Source organism: Caretta caretta, chromosome 2 (genome assembly GCF_965140235.1).
Source record: "Caretta caretta isolate rCarCar2 chromosome 2, rCarCar1.hap1, whole genome shotgun sequence".
Classification (NCBI taxonomy): Eukaryota; Metazoa; Chordata; order Testudines; family Cheloniidae; genus Caretta; species Caretta caretta.
Genome location: NC_134207.1, coordinates 56,860,309 through 56,877,521, shown reverse-complemented (window position 1 = coordinate 56,877,521; position 17,213 = coordinate 56,860,309). Strand labels below are relative to the sequence as shown.

The window sequence follows — 17,213 nt, the reverse complement described above, 5'->3', positions numbered from 1 at the left end:
CCAAACAGTGACCTGGCATGACATCACTTAGTTTGAGATTTGACAAGAGTATAGCAGGGGAAGGGAGGTGACATTTGGCTGCATGTCAGACTTCTGACAAATCAGATGCTTCTCTGAACTTCATCTAAGCTATCTAAACCTCTTGAGTCTGCAAATAGACCAGAAAAATCTCATGATTACAGGCTTTCTTATGAGATGTCTGGTTCTTGCTTTGGTTAGGCCATAGATACCATAAAAACATGTTTTCTCAATTCTCACAGTTCTTTCATTTTCATGCTCTTTCTCACACCCTGGCTCCAGCTGGGATTGGAAGGGGTCATTCGGAAATTGAGTTAGAAGGCTGGTTCTAAGTATTTCCCAGTCCAGCCTCAAGCAGGTAAAACCACAACACACATGGGAAAGTGTGTTCTCATGAGACTTCCAATGCAGTTTTATGAGTCGTCTTTACTGAAGTAATTAGTTCATTTCCATTTCACAATGTATGTTACTTTCAGCAAGATAAGAATAAGCTTAAATGTGTGGGTGCTCATCTGAACCAAACCTCCAGACAGTTCGGATTTCACTTCTCACTGTTGGTCAGATGTACAAAATAACAAACAAACAAAACAAAAATACAAACAAACAATAAAACAAAAATAAAGATTAATGTGCAGAATTGTAAAGCCCATTTTTAATATACAGTAAAAGCTTTGTTATCTGGCGTGTTGGGGGAATGAGGGTTCTGGCTAGTCAAATATTCCGGTCAACTAAGAGTTATACTTACCAATGCGAGTTGTGGAGCCAGCACTCGGGTAGGGGCAGTGCACAGAGCTGTCTGACTGCACCTCTGCCTAGGAGTAACAGGGACATGTCGCCGCTTGTGGGGAGCTGCCTGAGGTGAGCACCACCCGGATCTGGACACCTGGCTGCAACCCTATCAGAATTGATGGTTTTTAGAGCTTTCCAGTTGGGAAAGTGCCAGATAACACAGCTTTGACTGTATTGTTTTTCGTTTTTCTTCCTGTTCTAGTCCCTTTCATATTTTTGATCTCCTTTTCTACCTGTTTATTCTATCTCTCTGACTTTCCAGCTATAGATTCGTAGATTTTAAGGCCAGAAGGGACCATTAGATCAGCTAGTCAGAATTCCTGTGTAACACAAGCTATAGAATTTCATGCAGTTACCCTGTGTGGAGCCCAATGAACTTGTGTTTAAATAAAGCATATCTTCCAGACAGGCATCCAGTTTTGATCGGAAGACTTCAAGAGACAGAGAATCACCACTTCCTTTGGTAGTTCCAATAGTTAATCATCCTCACTGCTTTAAAAAAAAAAGAGTGCCTTATTTCTATTTTGAATTTGTCTGTCTTTAACTTCTAGTCACTGGTTCTTGTTATTCCTTTTACTACTAGATTAAAGAGCCCTGTAGAACTGGGTATTTTCTCCCTCTGAATGTACTTGTATACCACAATGAAGTCACCTCTCAATCTGTCTCTGACCTTCTATTCCTTCCTTTTACTACTCCAATCTCTCCCTCCCTCCTAGTCTTCTTCCTCACACAAGTCTCCTGCTCACACAGTTAGCTGCTTAGATCTTCCCTTTTATTCTCCTTTTGTAAGGATTAACTTCCACATTTCTCTTCAGCTGCACAGAACTGATCCCTCCCAGCACAGGTCTCTCTCCCCAGCCTTCTAGATATAACCACAGATCTCCCTGGCTCAGAGAGCATATACTTATTTTGATTTAAAAAATACGGCAGAGAGCACTGTATTTCACTTGAGCATTTCCACTTGAGATCTAAGCAGAATGTAACTTGCTGACTGGGTCATAGGAGGGCAATTAGGGGACTTGTAGTTAAATTGGCAATCCTGAAAAAATTACTGTCAGATCTTAAAAGTTCTGGGTAGGCCATGGGTCAATGCAGAGCTCCTTTAATGGCCAGATCAACAGGTTAATTTTCTTTTGCTTGGAAAATTTTCATCAGATGTAAGCAGCTCCTATTTGAGTTTTTTTAAATAGTGTCATCCTGTTTGTGTCATTCTATCACGCCTTTGCCAGCGGGACCTGCAGCCCTTGTAGTTCCCTTGTTTCCCTTCACCTCTATTGAGTTAATTTAGTCCTGAGAAAATTTAATTGGGAGCAAAAAAATGAGTCTCAAAGTACCAAACTGAAGTGTGGATCTTACTGGGCAACTGGGAGGTAGACTTTGCAGCATTGTATAGACTATGGAAGGGGTTGGAGAAGGAAGTTAGCTATTAAATCAGATTTTTAAAAGTACTATTGTTGTTTATGAATCTGTTTATGTACTAGCAGTAAACATACATGTAATAGACCAGGCAACCTTCCACATACCTTGTACTTCGTTAGCTCCTAATTCTTTGTGTGTTTATCTCTGATTAGAAGATGGACAGCAGCCTTGGCTGTGTGGCGAATTCTTTAGTTTGGCAGATGTATCGCTTGCTGTTACATTACATCGCCTGAAGTTTCTGGGGTTTGCAAGAAGAAACTGGGGAAATGGAAAACGACCCAACTTGGAAGCCTATTATGAACGTGTCTTGAAGAGAAAAACATTTAACAAAGTTTTAGGACATGTCAACAACATATTAATCTCAGCAGTTCTGCCAACTGCGTTCCGGGTGGCCAAGAAAAGGGCACCAAGAGTTCTTGGTACGACCATGTTGGTTGGCTTGCTAGCGGGAATGGGTTATTTTGCTTTCACGTGTCTTCGGAAGAGATTTGTCAACATGATGTTGTCAATTAGAACAAGACAACCTTATTTTTAAACTCTAATTTGCCTGGTTGTGGGTGGGGAACACCTCTAACCCCCAGGAAAATCTCCAAGATAAACATATATGAAAGATTCATGGAGCAGAACATTGTCACAGAATAATAGTCTCCTACAATGACATACATGTATTGGAAAAGCTGAAATACTTGTAGATAATAAATGTTGCGGGGACAATAAAGAAAATAAAATATGTTCTTTTCAGATGAGGAGCTGTAGATCCTGTGGCAATGTTTTCTTAGAAGAATCCTTGTTTCTGTCTCTTTTACCAAATGACTGATGTAATTTTAGAACTTCTATTGAATTGGTATTCATGCAGCAATGCGACAGGTGCTCATTGTGGGTGAAATTCTTCAGTGTGCAGAAGACCAGCACAAGTCCTGGGCTCCGCTTGAGCCCTGAAAACAGGATTTAAGTGGGACTTAAGTGGCCCATAGTCCTTGTGCCTGTCCTTTGCATGGGAGAGAATTTCACCAAGATCAACTGCCATTGATTTGCAATGGGGCCATTATGACTGTCTTAGGAAATAGCCCTATAGGGCCAGGTTCTCATATGGAGGTTCAAATAGTAGCATGAGTTTCATTTATTTGGGAAGATACCTGAAGTGGGTGTGTGAAAATCAGCTAATTTGGGAAGACATAAGAGGAGATTTTTTTAAAGACATAACTAGCAGGTAGGCTCTCAACTCCCATTGAGATTCAGGCACCTAACTTCCACTTGTCTCTTTGAAAATCCCCTGCATGGGCTGTGTGCACTCAAATAACCAATTTGCCTACATACCTTGGATATTTTTGCCTACAAATTAGGTGGGTGTAATTGTATGTAAGTAATTACATGTGTGAAAATATTGCCCATAAGTGCCACAACCTATCGGAAAATATCTTATCCACTAAAAATAGCTTTTTATATGAGTAAGATTTTCTGAGGATAGCTTCATTTTTGTTTGTTTTTTATTAGTGGAAAAGAGTCAGCCATCTGTCAAGTTTTTTGGCTAACAAAAAGATTCAAAGTGGGTAATTTTCCAGCCTGGTCTACTTATTTACTGAGAGGTTACAACTTGGTGAAAATGAGTGAAAATTGTTTGTACAACCTGGGAATAGCAAATTTGTATTGCAGTTTCTTCATAAAGCTACAGTTTGGATTTGAAGAAACAATTTAAATAACACAGATGCTTTAATGCAATCCACCAGTCAATGGCTACTGATGGATGCATTGTTCAACCTGACCCAACTCCCTGTCATCCCTGTGGCAGTTGTGCACCTATCTGAGGCCAGATTTTGTTTGTGTGTCAGTCAGTATTCTATCTGCTACCCAAGATCCATAAACCTGGAAACCCTGGATGCCCCATCATCTCAGGCATGAGTACTCTTACAGCAGGATTATTTGGCTATTTGGACCCTCTTCTCAGACCCTATGCTACCAGCACTCCTAGCAGTCTTTGAGACACCACCAACTTCTTGAGGAAACTACAGTGCATTGATGATCTTCCTGAAAACACCATCTTGGCCACCATGGATGTAGAAGCTCTTTACACCAATATTCCACATGAGGATGGACTATAAGCTGTCAAGAACAGTATCCCTGATGAGGCCACAGTATGCCTGGTGGCTGAGCTTTGTGACTTTGTCCTCACCCACAACCATTTCAGATTTGGGGACATCTTGTACCGTCAAGTCAGTGGCACTGCTGTGGGTACCTGCATGGCCTCACAGTATGCCACCATTTTTATGGCTGACTTAGAACAATGCTTCCTCAGCCCTTGTCCTGTAGTGCCCCTCCTCAACTTGCACTACATTGATGACATCTTCACCATATGGACCCACGGGAAGGAGGCCCTTGAAGAATTCCACCTGGATTTCATAGATTCATAGATATTTAGGCCAGAAGGGACCATTATGATCATCTAGTCTGACCTCCTGCACAATGCAGGCCACAGAATTTCACCCACCACTCCTAAAAAAGACCTCACATCTATATCTGTGCTATTGAAGTCCCCAAATTGTAGTTTGAAGACCTCAAGGAGCAGAGAATCCTCCAGCAAGTGACCCGTGCCCCATGCTACAGAGGAAGGCGAAAAACCTCCAGGGCCTTCCAATCTGCCCTGGAGGAAAATTCCTTCCCGACCCCAAATATGGCGATCAGCTAAACCCTGAGCATATGGGCAAGATTCATCAGCCAGATACTACAGAAAATTCCTTCCCGGGTAACTTGGATCTTACCCCATCTAAAAAACTTTCAACAACTTCCACCCCACCATCAACCTCAGCCTGGACCAGTCCACACAAGAGACCCAATTCCTGGACACTACAGTGCAAATAAGTGATGGTCACATAAACACCACCCTATATCGGAAACCTACTGACCACTATACTTATCTGCATGCCTCCAGCTTCCATCCAGGACACATCACACGATCCATTGTTTACAGCCAAGCCCTAAGACACAACCGCATTTGCTCCAATCCCTCAGACAGAGACAAACACCTACAAGATCTCTATCAAGCATTCTTAAAACTACAGTACCCACCTGGGGAAGTGAGGAAAGAGATTGACAGAGCGAGACAGGTACCCAGAAATCACCTACTACAGGACTGGCCCAACAAAGAAAATAACAGAACACCACTGGCCTTCACGTACAGCCCCCAGCTAAAACCTCTCCAGCACATTATCAACGATCTACAACCTACCCTGGAAAACGATCCCTCACTCTCACAGATCTTGGGAGGCAGGCCAGACCTCACTTACAGAAAGCCCCCCAACTTGAAGCAAATACTCACCAGCAACTACACACCACACCACAGAAACACTCACCCAGGAACCAATCCCTGTAGCAAACCTCATTGCCTACTCTGTCCCCATATCTACTCTAGCGACACCATCAGAGGACCCAACCACATCACCACACCATCAGAGGCTCATTCACCTGCACATCTACCAATGTTATATATGACATCATGTGCCAGCAATGCCCCTCTGCCATGTACATTGGCCAAACCGGACAGTCCCTACGCAAAAGAATAGATGGACACAAATCGGACATCAGGAATGGTAACATACAAAAGCCAGTAGGAGAACACTTCAATCTTCCTGGATGTTCTCTAACAGATTTAAAAGTAGCTATACTTGAACAAAAAAACTTCAGAAACAGACTTCAAAGAGAAACAGCAGAACTAAAATTCATTTGCAAATTTAACACCATTAATTTGGGCCTGAATAGGGACTGGGAGTGGCTGGCTCATTAAAAAAGCAGCTTTGCCTCTCCTAGAATTGACACCTCCTCATCTATTATTAGGAGTGAACTATATCCACCCTGATCGAATTGGCCCTGTCAGCACTCGTTCTCCACTTGTGAGGTAACTCCCTTCTCTTCATGTGTCAATATAATAATGCCTGCATCTGTAATTTTCACTCCATGCATCTGATGAGTGGGTTCTAGCCCATGGAAGCTTATGCCCAAGTAAATCTGTTAGTCTTTAATGTGCCACCAGACTCATTGTTGTTTTAGTAGACAAAATGTTACTGTAATATCTAGTAATGGGCCTGAATCAAACTCCTATATCCCAATGCCCACAAACTTTAGTTGTTTGCTGTGGTCTATCTCTAGTAATGTCTGGTTGAATTCTAATCGTCATTTGAAATGAGCAGATATGGATTTTAGCTGGATAGTTTTGGTGTCAAGCAGATGTTGAAAGGGATAATTTGTTCATTGAACATTGCTGGTTATAATTTAACAGAGTGTTAAGTGTTTAACAAAAGATGGCCCAAATCTTATTGCTTCTTTTCATTAGTAAGAAACATTCATACATAGGAAACAACACTTGTTTGTTTGTCTGTTGATGGTAAAAGACAGTTTCATATAATTCCATTTAATGACCCAATTGTTTTGGACATCTTGATAAATTGAATGTGCTCAGTTTACAAAAACTTAGTATCGCTAGAGTAAATTTAATCCAGTAACACTGTTAACGTTTTGTGAGCTTTAAATGACTCTTGCTTTGTTGTTTGTATATTGCAGCATATCTCTATTTACTTTGTATCTGGCAAATTCCACAAAACAATATGCATCACTGGGTGCTTCAGTAGCATGTCATATTTCTGAGGAGTTTGAAAGTATAACATTAAAATATCTGTTCAAGTCATTCTAAAATTAACATAATTTAAATATAGACTATGCAGAATGAATTTCACCTTCTTTCCCTGCATAAAGTTGTCTTCCTAGAGAAATGTTTTCTGTTAGCACAAGTGTCCAGCCCACACTACCAATTTGTATGTATATTTATGATGAAGACTAATGATTGGTCAGGCTGTATAGTTTCACTCCCTGTTATCTATCCTTGATCTTTAGTGCCCTTGAGATTACACACATTCATTGCCTGCCAACAGCAGCATGTACTGCTGGGAAGACCTGAAATGACCACCAGATGTCAGTACTCTGCTAGGGCTGCACTTTGAGAATCCAGCTGAATTGTCATTGAAACTCTCACAAATTAAACGTTTCTGCTCTCGATCTGAGACAAAGGGAGTATCCTCCTCAGGGTAGCTAGTGTGATTAAAAATGGTGTGACACAATTTATTTGCCATGTGATTTCAAACTGTTCTCAAACCTGGAATATTTATTGAATGACATAGTTTCTATAGTAAATATGTAGTGGCCTATGTGATTTGAGATTGTCTACCAGAGGGCAGAGTTAAAACAACACTTCACATTAACATGAACACTGAGTAGCAGAGAAATATATCTACCTGAATGAACACTTTATGGATAACACTATTCAGGAAAGTTCAGGTTGCTAGGTAGAGCATAAGTCTGTCACTAAAACTGTAATACTAAGTAGCTTTTGTTAGCCTTATGATTAACTACTTGATAGGCTACTCATTCTCACTGCGCTAAAGTGCTCTTCATCATGGCTGAAATCCACTCCTGTACAGAGGGCCAATAAAAGACCTATCACATAACTTAAGACCTCAACATAGGGCTGATGTGGGATTTAAGTGTGCATTGACCTTGTGAGGACCCTGTGCACAGGGGTGAATTTCACCTTGTGTTTGTAAAGTTGCTTGTCTTTTAGCCCAATTTCTTTCCAGCAGTGATTAGTACTGCTTCCTGTGACCATTTTGTAGTTTGGATGCTCTCCTCCTTTGATTTTCATATACCGTTTTCTCTCCATATGTCACACAGCTGATGTACAGCAGTATGCTAGTATTTTTTTTGTATCATATGCTTGTATGTGGGCTCAGAAAAATAAATATGAGACGTGAAATGATGTTCTAGAGTAATGCATTTCCTTTGGTTTAACAAAACTGAGCATGTTTGAGAAGCACAAGGTTTTCCTGTAAAGTTAAATTATTTAGGCTGAGGCTGTTCAAGGAATTAAGCCACATAAATTTACAATTTACGTGTCATTCAAGAGTCAGTTGTACACTGAGTTTGTGCACATATGTGGAAATAACATAGTTACAATTACATTGCTCCCTGATTGGCTGAGCCTATCTGATATACTGAGGAGGGTCAGCAGAAGCCATTTTAATATGTTTCTTCAGAAGGAGAGGCTGTATTTTGTGTGCTGTCTGAGAGAATGAGAAAATTACTAACTTCCCTTTTAGGGTCTGGTCTGATAATCTTTGCTTACATCATAATTTGCATTACAATAGTGTTTACAGGGCCCCAACTAAAACCACAGCCCCTTTGCACTAGACATTGTATAAACACATGGTGAGACAAGAGTTCCTGTCCTGGAGAGCTTATACACTAAATAGACAAGAAGGGAAACAGGCACTGAAAGGTGACATGACTTGCCCAAGGTCACACAGCAAGTCAGTACAGAACCATATCTCCTGCCTCTCACACCATGTCTCTCTAACATGAGTAATTTGTGATCACATGAATAGATCCTATGGACATCAGTGGAAATATTTGGGACTAGGGATTGTTCATGTAAATAAAGGTTACAGATTTTCATCCTTATTTTTTAAGGGTCTTGAGTCTTAGTTTTACACTAGCAGCCGCTCACTAGAGCTGATGGCACACGTCTCTGCCCCAGGGCACCGACAGAGGCAACAGCAGACCAGAGCTGTGTGATGTTCCCAACTGCAGTGGTGGTGGGTGCTTACTGTCCTAATGTCCTAGATTAGATTATGGGTACAGTGCTCACCCTACCTCTGACAGGCTCCACAAGGGCAAATGCGGCAACTCAAGTTCAGTCGGGACTAATTAACTCACTGAGTAACTGGGAGGCAGTTGTTTAAGCAGGGAAGCACCTGGGCATGAGGAACAGCCCCCAGACAGACAGAGCTCCCAAAGGGAGGGGTCTCAGGGGGACCTGGTGAGGGGGCTCACCAGAAAGGGAACTCAAGGAAGAATGCTCCTGGGTCTGAAAGGGGTGATGCTGCACAGGACTGCCAAAGAGCATTTCAGGGTGAGGGTCACTGCCACAAAGACTTTTAAGGGGTAGCAGGCTGCCATCTGCCAAAGTTGCTAAAGACAATAGCAGGTCCCCAATCCTTCGTACATGGAGCCAACATAGAGTACAATGTTGGCACTTAACAAAGACAACATAAGGTAGGTGTGATGGTGTCATGTGAAGGTGTGTGAGGGAAAGGCTTGGTGAAAATGGAATCCCAGAATGCCATATTTGAAGAGTGGCTTCAGTATGAAGCTGCACTTAAGGTCACCTGGTACCTGAATTAGTATTTTTAAACACATTCAGGAATATCTATTACAATCTGCAGTATGTCTCTGTTAAGGCTGGGGTTTGTTTATTCATTTATGTATTTATTGCTTCCCGCAATAATAATTTGAGAAGTGGGGCAGGCAAATCGAATATTATTTTAATTTGGGATTCACAACTGAATGGGGGCAAACTGTGGCAAGCTTTACCAGAAGTGACTGCATGGAATATGTTAACTGCCCATTCTAAAGAATGAACCCATTGTAGTTTCAGTGCAGTATATGATTGTTATGAGTTTACAGAATGGGTCAGGTTCAATAATACTTTGTTTATTTGTTCATATAGTGGGAAGGGAATGGGATCCTGACTGGGGATGGTGTCTGTTATGACAGGCAGCACCAGACGCAACAATTACACTCAGTCTTTCATGTTCTTTTTCATAGCATCTGAGCAAATTTTTAGTCTTGAAAGAAATGTATATGGTGGTGATAGTTTTTGCTTATGCAAGGTTTTGGGTAGAGGGAAATATGTGAATGACAGAAGAGTGTGCTCCTTGCCTTAGGCTCTGATTAGAGGCAGTGATTCTCGCTGGGCATTGGTGCTGGGCTGAGATTCCTGAAAGAAAGAATACTGTGTATACTGTTTGACCATCTCATTTCAGTACTCTGTGTGTGTGTGTGTTTGTATAAAAGCAAATTATACTTAAAATATAGCCAAACTTCACATCACTAATTTCTTCTCCACTGGTAAACTGACCTGCGAAGCATGATATCTGCTACTGCTTGGCAGAGAGGTGCCGCTGGTTTCAGAAATGGGGAAACAGGTCAATGCGTGAACTGAGCGTGAATTGTGACAACGGTCTGAAAGTATGGATTGTTTGTTCTTAGTATGTACCATAAAATATATAAGATGTAGGTGAGTATTGTGGGAGCAGTCTTATCTACTAAGTTCCTGTTTTTTCTCCCTTAACATTGCATCAGTGTTAATTTTTACATTTAGGCATTGATCCTGCAAACGCTTAAAATATCCATGAATAACTTTATATCCAGACGTCTGTATTTTGTATATTAACACACAACTTATGCTAACAAAGATAATAGCATAACTCAGTATTTACAAAATACAGTTCTGTGAAAATGTGGTTTTTGTCAATTTTGACCAAATGAAAAAAGGCCTTCCCAATGGCTCCAACTTGCAGAATCCTATACATTTTATAAGTCCCTCCCTACAAGGAACATATCTGTTGGTGGTATTTACTGAATTCACACTAACTGGGCATGAGCTGTAACAATATCTTAAAAGTATGGACTTGGAAAATAAAGTAGCATGTTTGGTGCTTTATTATTATTTATTATTTATTCTCATTAGGGCTGTGCTTAGAATCCCTATCTGAAGTCGAAGCCCCATTATATTAGCTGCTGTACAAAACCAAAATAAGCATGAATCCTTGCCCCTCAAGTGTTGACGATCTAAAAGACTGATTGAGCAAGGCACTTAAGCACATGCTCATGTGTTTAAAGTTAAGCATGTGTTTAAATACTTTGCTGAATCGGGGCCCAAACATACAAGGCAGATATAGGAAGGAATATTATCCCCCTTTTTACAGAAGGGGAAACTAAGGCACAGAGTTTTATTTAAATGGACTTGGCTAAGCTCTCTCAGGAAGGCTGGTGGAACTGAAGCCAGATCTTCAGGGTCCTAGTCCTGCATCTTAATCACAAGACCATCCTTTGTCACTGAGCACCCTTCTTCTCTCTAAAGGGAACTCCAAAATTGGAGACACAAGTAGGTAAAAAAGTGTCAATAAAATTGACACAGGTTGCAATATTAGCGTGTGACCCAGGGACCTCTTGGTACCAACTGGCAGAGGGCACAGCATACACAGGGTTTTACAGGGATCCCCTGGTCTCATATATATACATAATACTTTATCAAAGGATGGCATGCGAGATTGCTACTAAGAGCCACTGGTGATCATAATAATTGAAAAACGTATGAATGGATAATATTTAAGGAGTTCTATATCTATTCTGAAAATAATGTTCTTGTGGTCTTGAGTTAAGGCAGGTCATCAGGAGGTGACGTATCTCCTGCCTGAAAGGGATAGTTTCTAAGGTAATACACACAGCTCCATGTCTGGCCACTTCTGTCTTGTATGCCTATTTGCATACTGGGTCAGGTGTTAATTAAGAGATTGCAAAGTCTACTAAAGAGGAAATCTGCAGGAAAAAACAAATAGCAGGGCAGTGTCCTAGTTATGAATAAAGACTAAGGATTTGTCAAAAATCATGTTGTCAAGGTTCCTTCCCCACTCTGAACGCTAGGGTACAGATGTGGGGATCTGCATGAAAAACCTCCTAAGCTTATCTTTACCAGCTTAGGTCAAAACTTCCCCAAGGTACAAAATATTCCACCCTTTGTCCTTGGATTGGCCGCTACCACCACCAAACAAATACTGGTTACTGGGGAAGAGCTGTTTGGAAACGTCTTTCCCCCCAAAATACTTCCCAAAACCTTGCACCCCACTTCCTGGACAAGGTTTGGTAAAAAGCCTCACCAATTTGCCTAGGTGACTACAGACCCAGACCCTTGGATCTTAAGAACAATGAACAATCCTCCCAACACTTGTACCCCCCCCCTTTCCTGGGAAATGTTGGATAAAAAGCCTCACCAATTTGCATAGGTGACCACAGACCCAAACCCTTGGATCTGAGAACAATGAAAAAAACATTCAGTTTTCTTACAAGAAGACTTTTAATAGAAATAGAAGTAAATAGAAGTAAAGAAATCCCCTCTGTAAAATCAGGATAGTAGATACCTTACAGGGTAATTAGATTCAAAACATAGAGAACCCCTCTAGGCAAAACCTTAAGTTACATAAAAGATACACAGACAGAAATAGTTATTCTATTCAGCACAATTCTTTTCTCAGCCATTTAAAGAAATCATAAACTAACGCATACCTAGCTAGATTACTTACTAAAAGTTCTAAGACTCCATTCCTGGTCTATCCCCGGCAAAGACAGCATATAGACAGACGGAGACCCTTTGTTTCTCTCCCTCCTCCCAGCTTTCGAAAGTATCTTGTCTCCTCATTGGTCATTTTGGTCAGGTGCCAGTGAGGTTACCTTTAGCTTCTTAACCATTTACAGGTGAGAGGAGCTTTCCCCTAGCCAGGAGGGATTTCAAAGGGGTTTACCCTTCCCTTTATATTTATGACACGTCCCCCAAATCTCAGCTTGGGTGAAACACTGGCTGGGATTTCTTCCTGGAGCTCTAGGAAAAACAGAGTTAATAAGACACATGCATCTCTAAATATACTACCAAGTACATAAAGACTAACAATGTTTTCTACATCTCAAGGACGATTTTAACCAGTTGATTCTGGGAAACTTTCACGGGAGAGTGCATCAGCCACTTTGTTAGAAGCTCCTGAGATGTGTTGGATGTCGAAATTAAAATCTTGGAGAGCTAAACTCCACTGAAGAAGTTTTTTGTTAGTTTCTTTGACAGTGTGAAGCCACTTCAGTGCAGCATGGTCGGTTTGCAGGTGGAAACGCCGTCCCCAAACATATGGGCGTAGCTTTTCCAGAGCGTAGACAATGGCGTAACATTCTTTTTCAGTGACTGACCAGTTGCTTTCCCTCTCAGACAGTTTTTTGCTGAGAAACACTACAGGGTGGAATTCTTGATCAGGTCCTTTCTGCATTAAAACTGCTCCCACACCACGCTTAGATGCATCTGTGGTTACTAGGAACGGTTTGTCAAAGTCTGGGGCCCTTAGTACAGGGTCAGACATGAATGTTGCTTTAAGCTTGTTAAAGGCCTTCTGACACTTTTCAGTCCACTGAACAGCATTTGGCTGTTTCTGTTTGGTTAGGTCTGTCAGTGGGGCGGCGATTTGGCTGTATTGCAGTACAAATCGTCTGTAATAACCAGCCAAGCCTAAGAAGGATAGAACCTGTTTCTTTGACTTTGGGACAGGCCACTTTTGGATAGCATCCACTTTGGCCTGTAGGGGGCTGATAGTTCCTTGACCCACCTGGTGTCCAAGGTAAGTCACTCTGTTTAGGCCTATTTGACACTTCTTAGCCTTAACAGTTAGCCCTGCCTCCCTTATGCGCTCAAGGACTTTTTGTAGATGTTCCAGGTGGTCTGCCCAGGAATCCGAAAATATGGCCACATCGTCAAGGTAGGCGACTGCATATTCTCCTGATCCCGCTAGGAGACCATCTACAAGTCTTTGGAAAGTGGCGGGTGCATTTCGCAGCCCGAAAGGGAGTACATTAAATTCATACAGCCCGAGATGTGTGATGAAGGCTGACCTTTCCTTGGCAGATTCATCTAGCGGTACCTGCCAGTACCCCTTGGTTAAGTCCAAGGTAGAGATGAACTGGGCCCGTCCCAGTTTCTCTAATAGTTCATCTGTGCGTGGCATTGGATAGTTGTCTGGGCGAGTTACAGCATTTAGCTTACGGTAGTCCACGCAAAAACGTATTTCCCCATCTGGTTTGGGAACTAGAACCACTGGAGATGCCCCTGCACTTCCAGAGGGGCGGATTACGCCCATCTGTAACATATCCTGGATCTCCCGTTCTATAGCTGTTTTAGCTTGAGGAGACACCCGGTAAGGTTGGACCCTAATTGGGTGAGCATTACTTGTGTCAATGGAGTGGTATGCCCATTCAGTCAGTCCTGGGGTGGCTGAGAACGTTGGCGCTTAGCTAGTGCACAGTTCCTTGATCTGTCGCTGCATACGCCCAAGGGTCATGGAGAGGTTCACCTCTTCCACACCACCAGCACATTTCCCTTCATAGTAGACACCTTCAGGCCACTCAGCGTCGTCTCCTCCCTGGGCTGTAAACTGACAAACCTTTAATTCTCTGGAATAAAAGGGCTTTAGAGAATTAATATGGTACACCTTAGGCTTTCGGTTGGAGGTGGGGAATGCTATGAGATAATTAACAGCTCCCAGGCGCTCCTGGACTGTGAATGGCCCTTCCCACGATGCTTCCATTTTATGGGCCTGGAGCGCCTTTAAGACCATGACCTGGTCCCCTACTTTGAAGGAACACTCTCTGACATGTTTATCATACCAGGCTTTTTGCTCTTTTTGAGCATCCTGTAAGTTTTCTTTAGCAAAGGCTAAAGAGGTTCGGAGGGTGTTTTGTAGGTTGGTTACAAAGTCCAGAATGTTAGTTCCTGGAGACGGTGTAAATCCCTCCCATTGCTGCTTCACCAACTGCAATGGCTCCTTAACCTCATGGCCATATACAAGTTCAAATGATGAAAACCCTAAACTGGGGTGTGGTACAGCTCTGTAGGCAAAGAGCAACTGCTGCAACACTAGGTCCCAATCATTGGAGTGCTCATTTACGAATTTACATATCTGGCCCCCAAAGTTCCATTAAACTTCTCTACCATGCCATTTGTTTGACGGTGGTAAGGAGTGGCAACCAAGTGATTTACCCCATGAGCTTCCCAAAGGTTTTCCATAGTTCCTGCCAGGAAATTAGTCCCTGCATCCGTGAGGATGTCGGAGGGCCAACCTACCCTGGCAAAAATGTCTGCTAGTGCCTGGCACACACTTTTAGCCCTGGTGTTGCTTAGAGCTACTGCTTCCGGCCATCGGATGGCAAAATCCATGAAAGTCAGTATGTACTGCTTTCCTCTGGGTGTCTTTTTCGGAAAAGGACCCAGAATATCCACAGCTACTCGCTGAAATGGAACTTCAATGATGGGGAGTGGCTGGAGAGGGGCTTTGACCTGGTCTTGAGGTTTTCCCACTCTTTGGCACACCTCACAAGACTGGACATAGGTAGAAACATCCTTGCCCATTCCCTCCCAGTGGAATGACCCCCCCAAACGGTTTTTGGTCCGTCTTTGGTCCTGTTCACCCCAGCATGGCCACTTGGGTGATTATGGGCTAAGCTCAAGAGCTTGGCCCGGTATTTAGTTGGAACTACCAACTGTCTCTGAGGATGCCAGTCTTCCTGGTGTCCACCAGAAAGAGTTTCATTGTATAAAAGTCCTCTTTCTACAACAAACCTGGATCGATTAGAAGAGCTGAGAGGTGGTGGGTTGCTCCGTGCCGCCGTCCAAGCTCTCTGGAGGCTTTCATCTGCTTCCTGTTCGGTCTGGAACTGTTCCCTTGATGTTGGAGACATCAGTTCCTCATGGGATTGTGGACCTAGGCTTGGTCCCTCTGGAAGCGATGTAGGGGATGGGGCTATTTCCGTTGACTGTGAACCACTCTCCGCTGGTGCACTATGTTGGGATTCAGGCTCCGGCTGAGCCTCTTGTGTAGGTTTATGGGCTGCTGCCAGTTCAGGTTCGGTGGGGCCCTCTGGTGTTGAGGTTGCAAGTACTAGATTCAGTGCTGACAATGGGTCTGGTGTTGGTTGTTTGGCTGGTTCCGGTTCTGGGACTGGTTCCGTCTGGGTCTCTGGGACTGGATCCACTACTGCTGTTGCAGACATTGGCCTGGGGTCCGGGTCCATCACCTCTGACCGGGTCCTGATAGAAGTTTCCGGAACAGAGCTAGGCCTCACGGCTTGTTTAGCCTGGCTGCGGGTGACCGTTCCCACCCTCTTGGCCTGCTTCACATGATTGGCCAAGTCTTCCCCCAACAGCATGGGGATGGAATAATCATCATAGACTGCAAAATTCCACGTTCCTGACCAGCCCTTGTACTGGACAGGCAACTTGGCTGTAGGCAAATTGAAAGAGTTGGACTTGAAGGGTTGAATCGTCACTTGGATCTCTGGGTTGATTAAATTGGGGTCCACTAAGGAAGCATGGATAGCTGACACTTGTGCTCCGGTGTCCCTCCACGCGGTGACCTTCTTCCCGCCCACACTCACAGTTTCCCTCCTCTCCAAGGGTATCTGGGAGGTATCTGGGCCTGCGGACCTCTGGTGTGATTCCGGTGCAATGAACTGTAATCTGTTGGGGTTCTTGGGGCAGTTGGCCTTTACATGCCCCAGCTCGTTACATTTAAAACATCGTCCAGCTGACGGGTCACTGGGGCGAGGTGGGTTGCTGGAGAAGGGGGTGGTGGGACGATAAGGGGTCTGGAGGGTTCTTTGGTAGGTAGGTGGGGCCTTGGGTGGCCCCCGGTAATAGGGTGTGGTCTGGGATTGTCCCTTCTGGTCTCCGCTCCAACTGCGACCAGTTTTCTTCTTCTCTGCCACCTCCACCCATCTGGCTCCAATCTCTCATGCCTCGATTACAGTTTTGGGCTTCCTATCTAGGATGTATCTTTCTATTTCCTCAGGAACCCCCTCTAAGAATTGTTCCATTTGCATTAGGAAGGGCAAATTTACTGGAGATTCAACACTTGCTCCTGATATCCAGGCATCCCAATGTTTCACAATGTGGTAGGCATGTCGGGTAAATGACATGTCTGGTTTCCACCTTAGGGCTCGGAACCTCCGACGAGACTGCTCGGGTGTTATCCCCATTCTGACTCTCGCCTTGGATTTAAACAGTTCATACTTGTTCATGTGTTCTTTAGGCATTTCAGCTGCCACCTCAGCTAAGGGTCCACTGAGCTGCGGCCTCAGCTCTACCATGTATTGGTCAGTAGAGATGTTGTGCCCAAGGCAGGCCCTTTCGAAGTTTTCGAGGAAGGCCTCAGTATCATCGCCTGCCTTGTAGGTGGGGAACTTTCTGGGATGGGAAGTGGTACTTGGAGAAGGATTGCTAGGGTTTGTTGGGATATTCTGCTGAGTCTTTATCTTCTCTATCTCCTCCACATACTTCCTCTCTTTTTCCTTCTCCT

General features: G+C 43.3%; 1 protein-coding gene across 6 annotated transcripts in view; it reads left to right on the top strand.

The window, feature by feature from the left end:
• Nucleotides 1–8,026, top strand: part of GDAP1 (ganglioside induced differentiation associated protein 1) — a 54,974-nt gene extending 46,948 nt beyond the window's left edge. For all 6 annotated transcript variants that reach the window (XM_048841000.2, XM_048840998.2, XM_048840999.2 and 3 more), the window contains one exon: nucleotides 2,379–8,026. In XM_048841000.2, the coding sequence (XP_048696957.1) occupies nucleotides 2,379–2,761 (383 nt within the window). In that variant the 3' untranslated portion in view covers nucleotides 2,762–8,026. The remainder of the gene's footprint in view (nucleotides 1–2,378) is intronic.
• The last annotated feature ends 9,187 nt before the right edge of the window (nucleotides 8,027–17,213 follow it).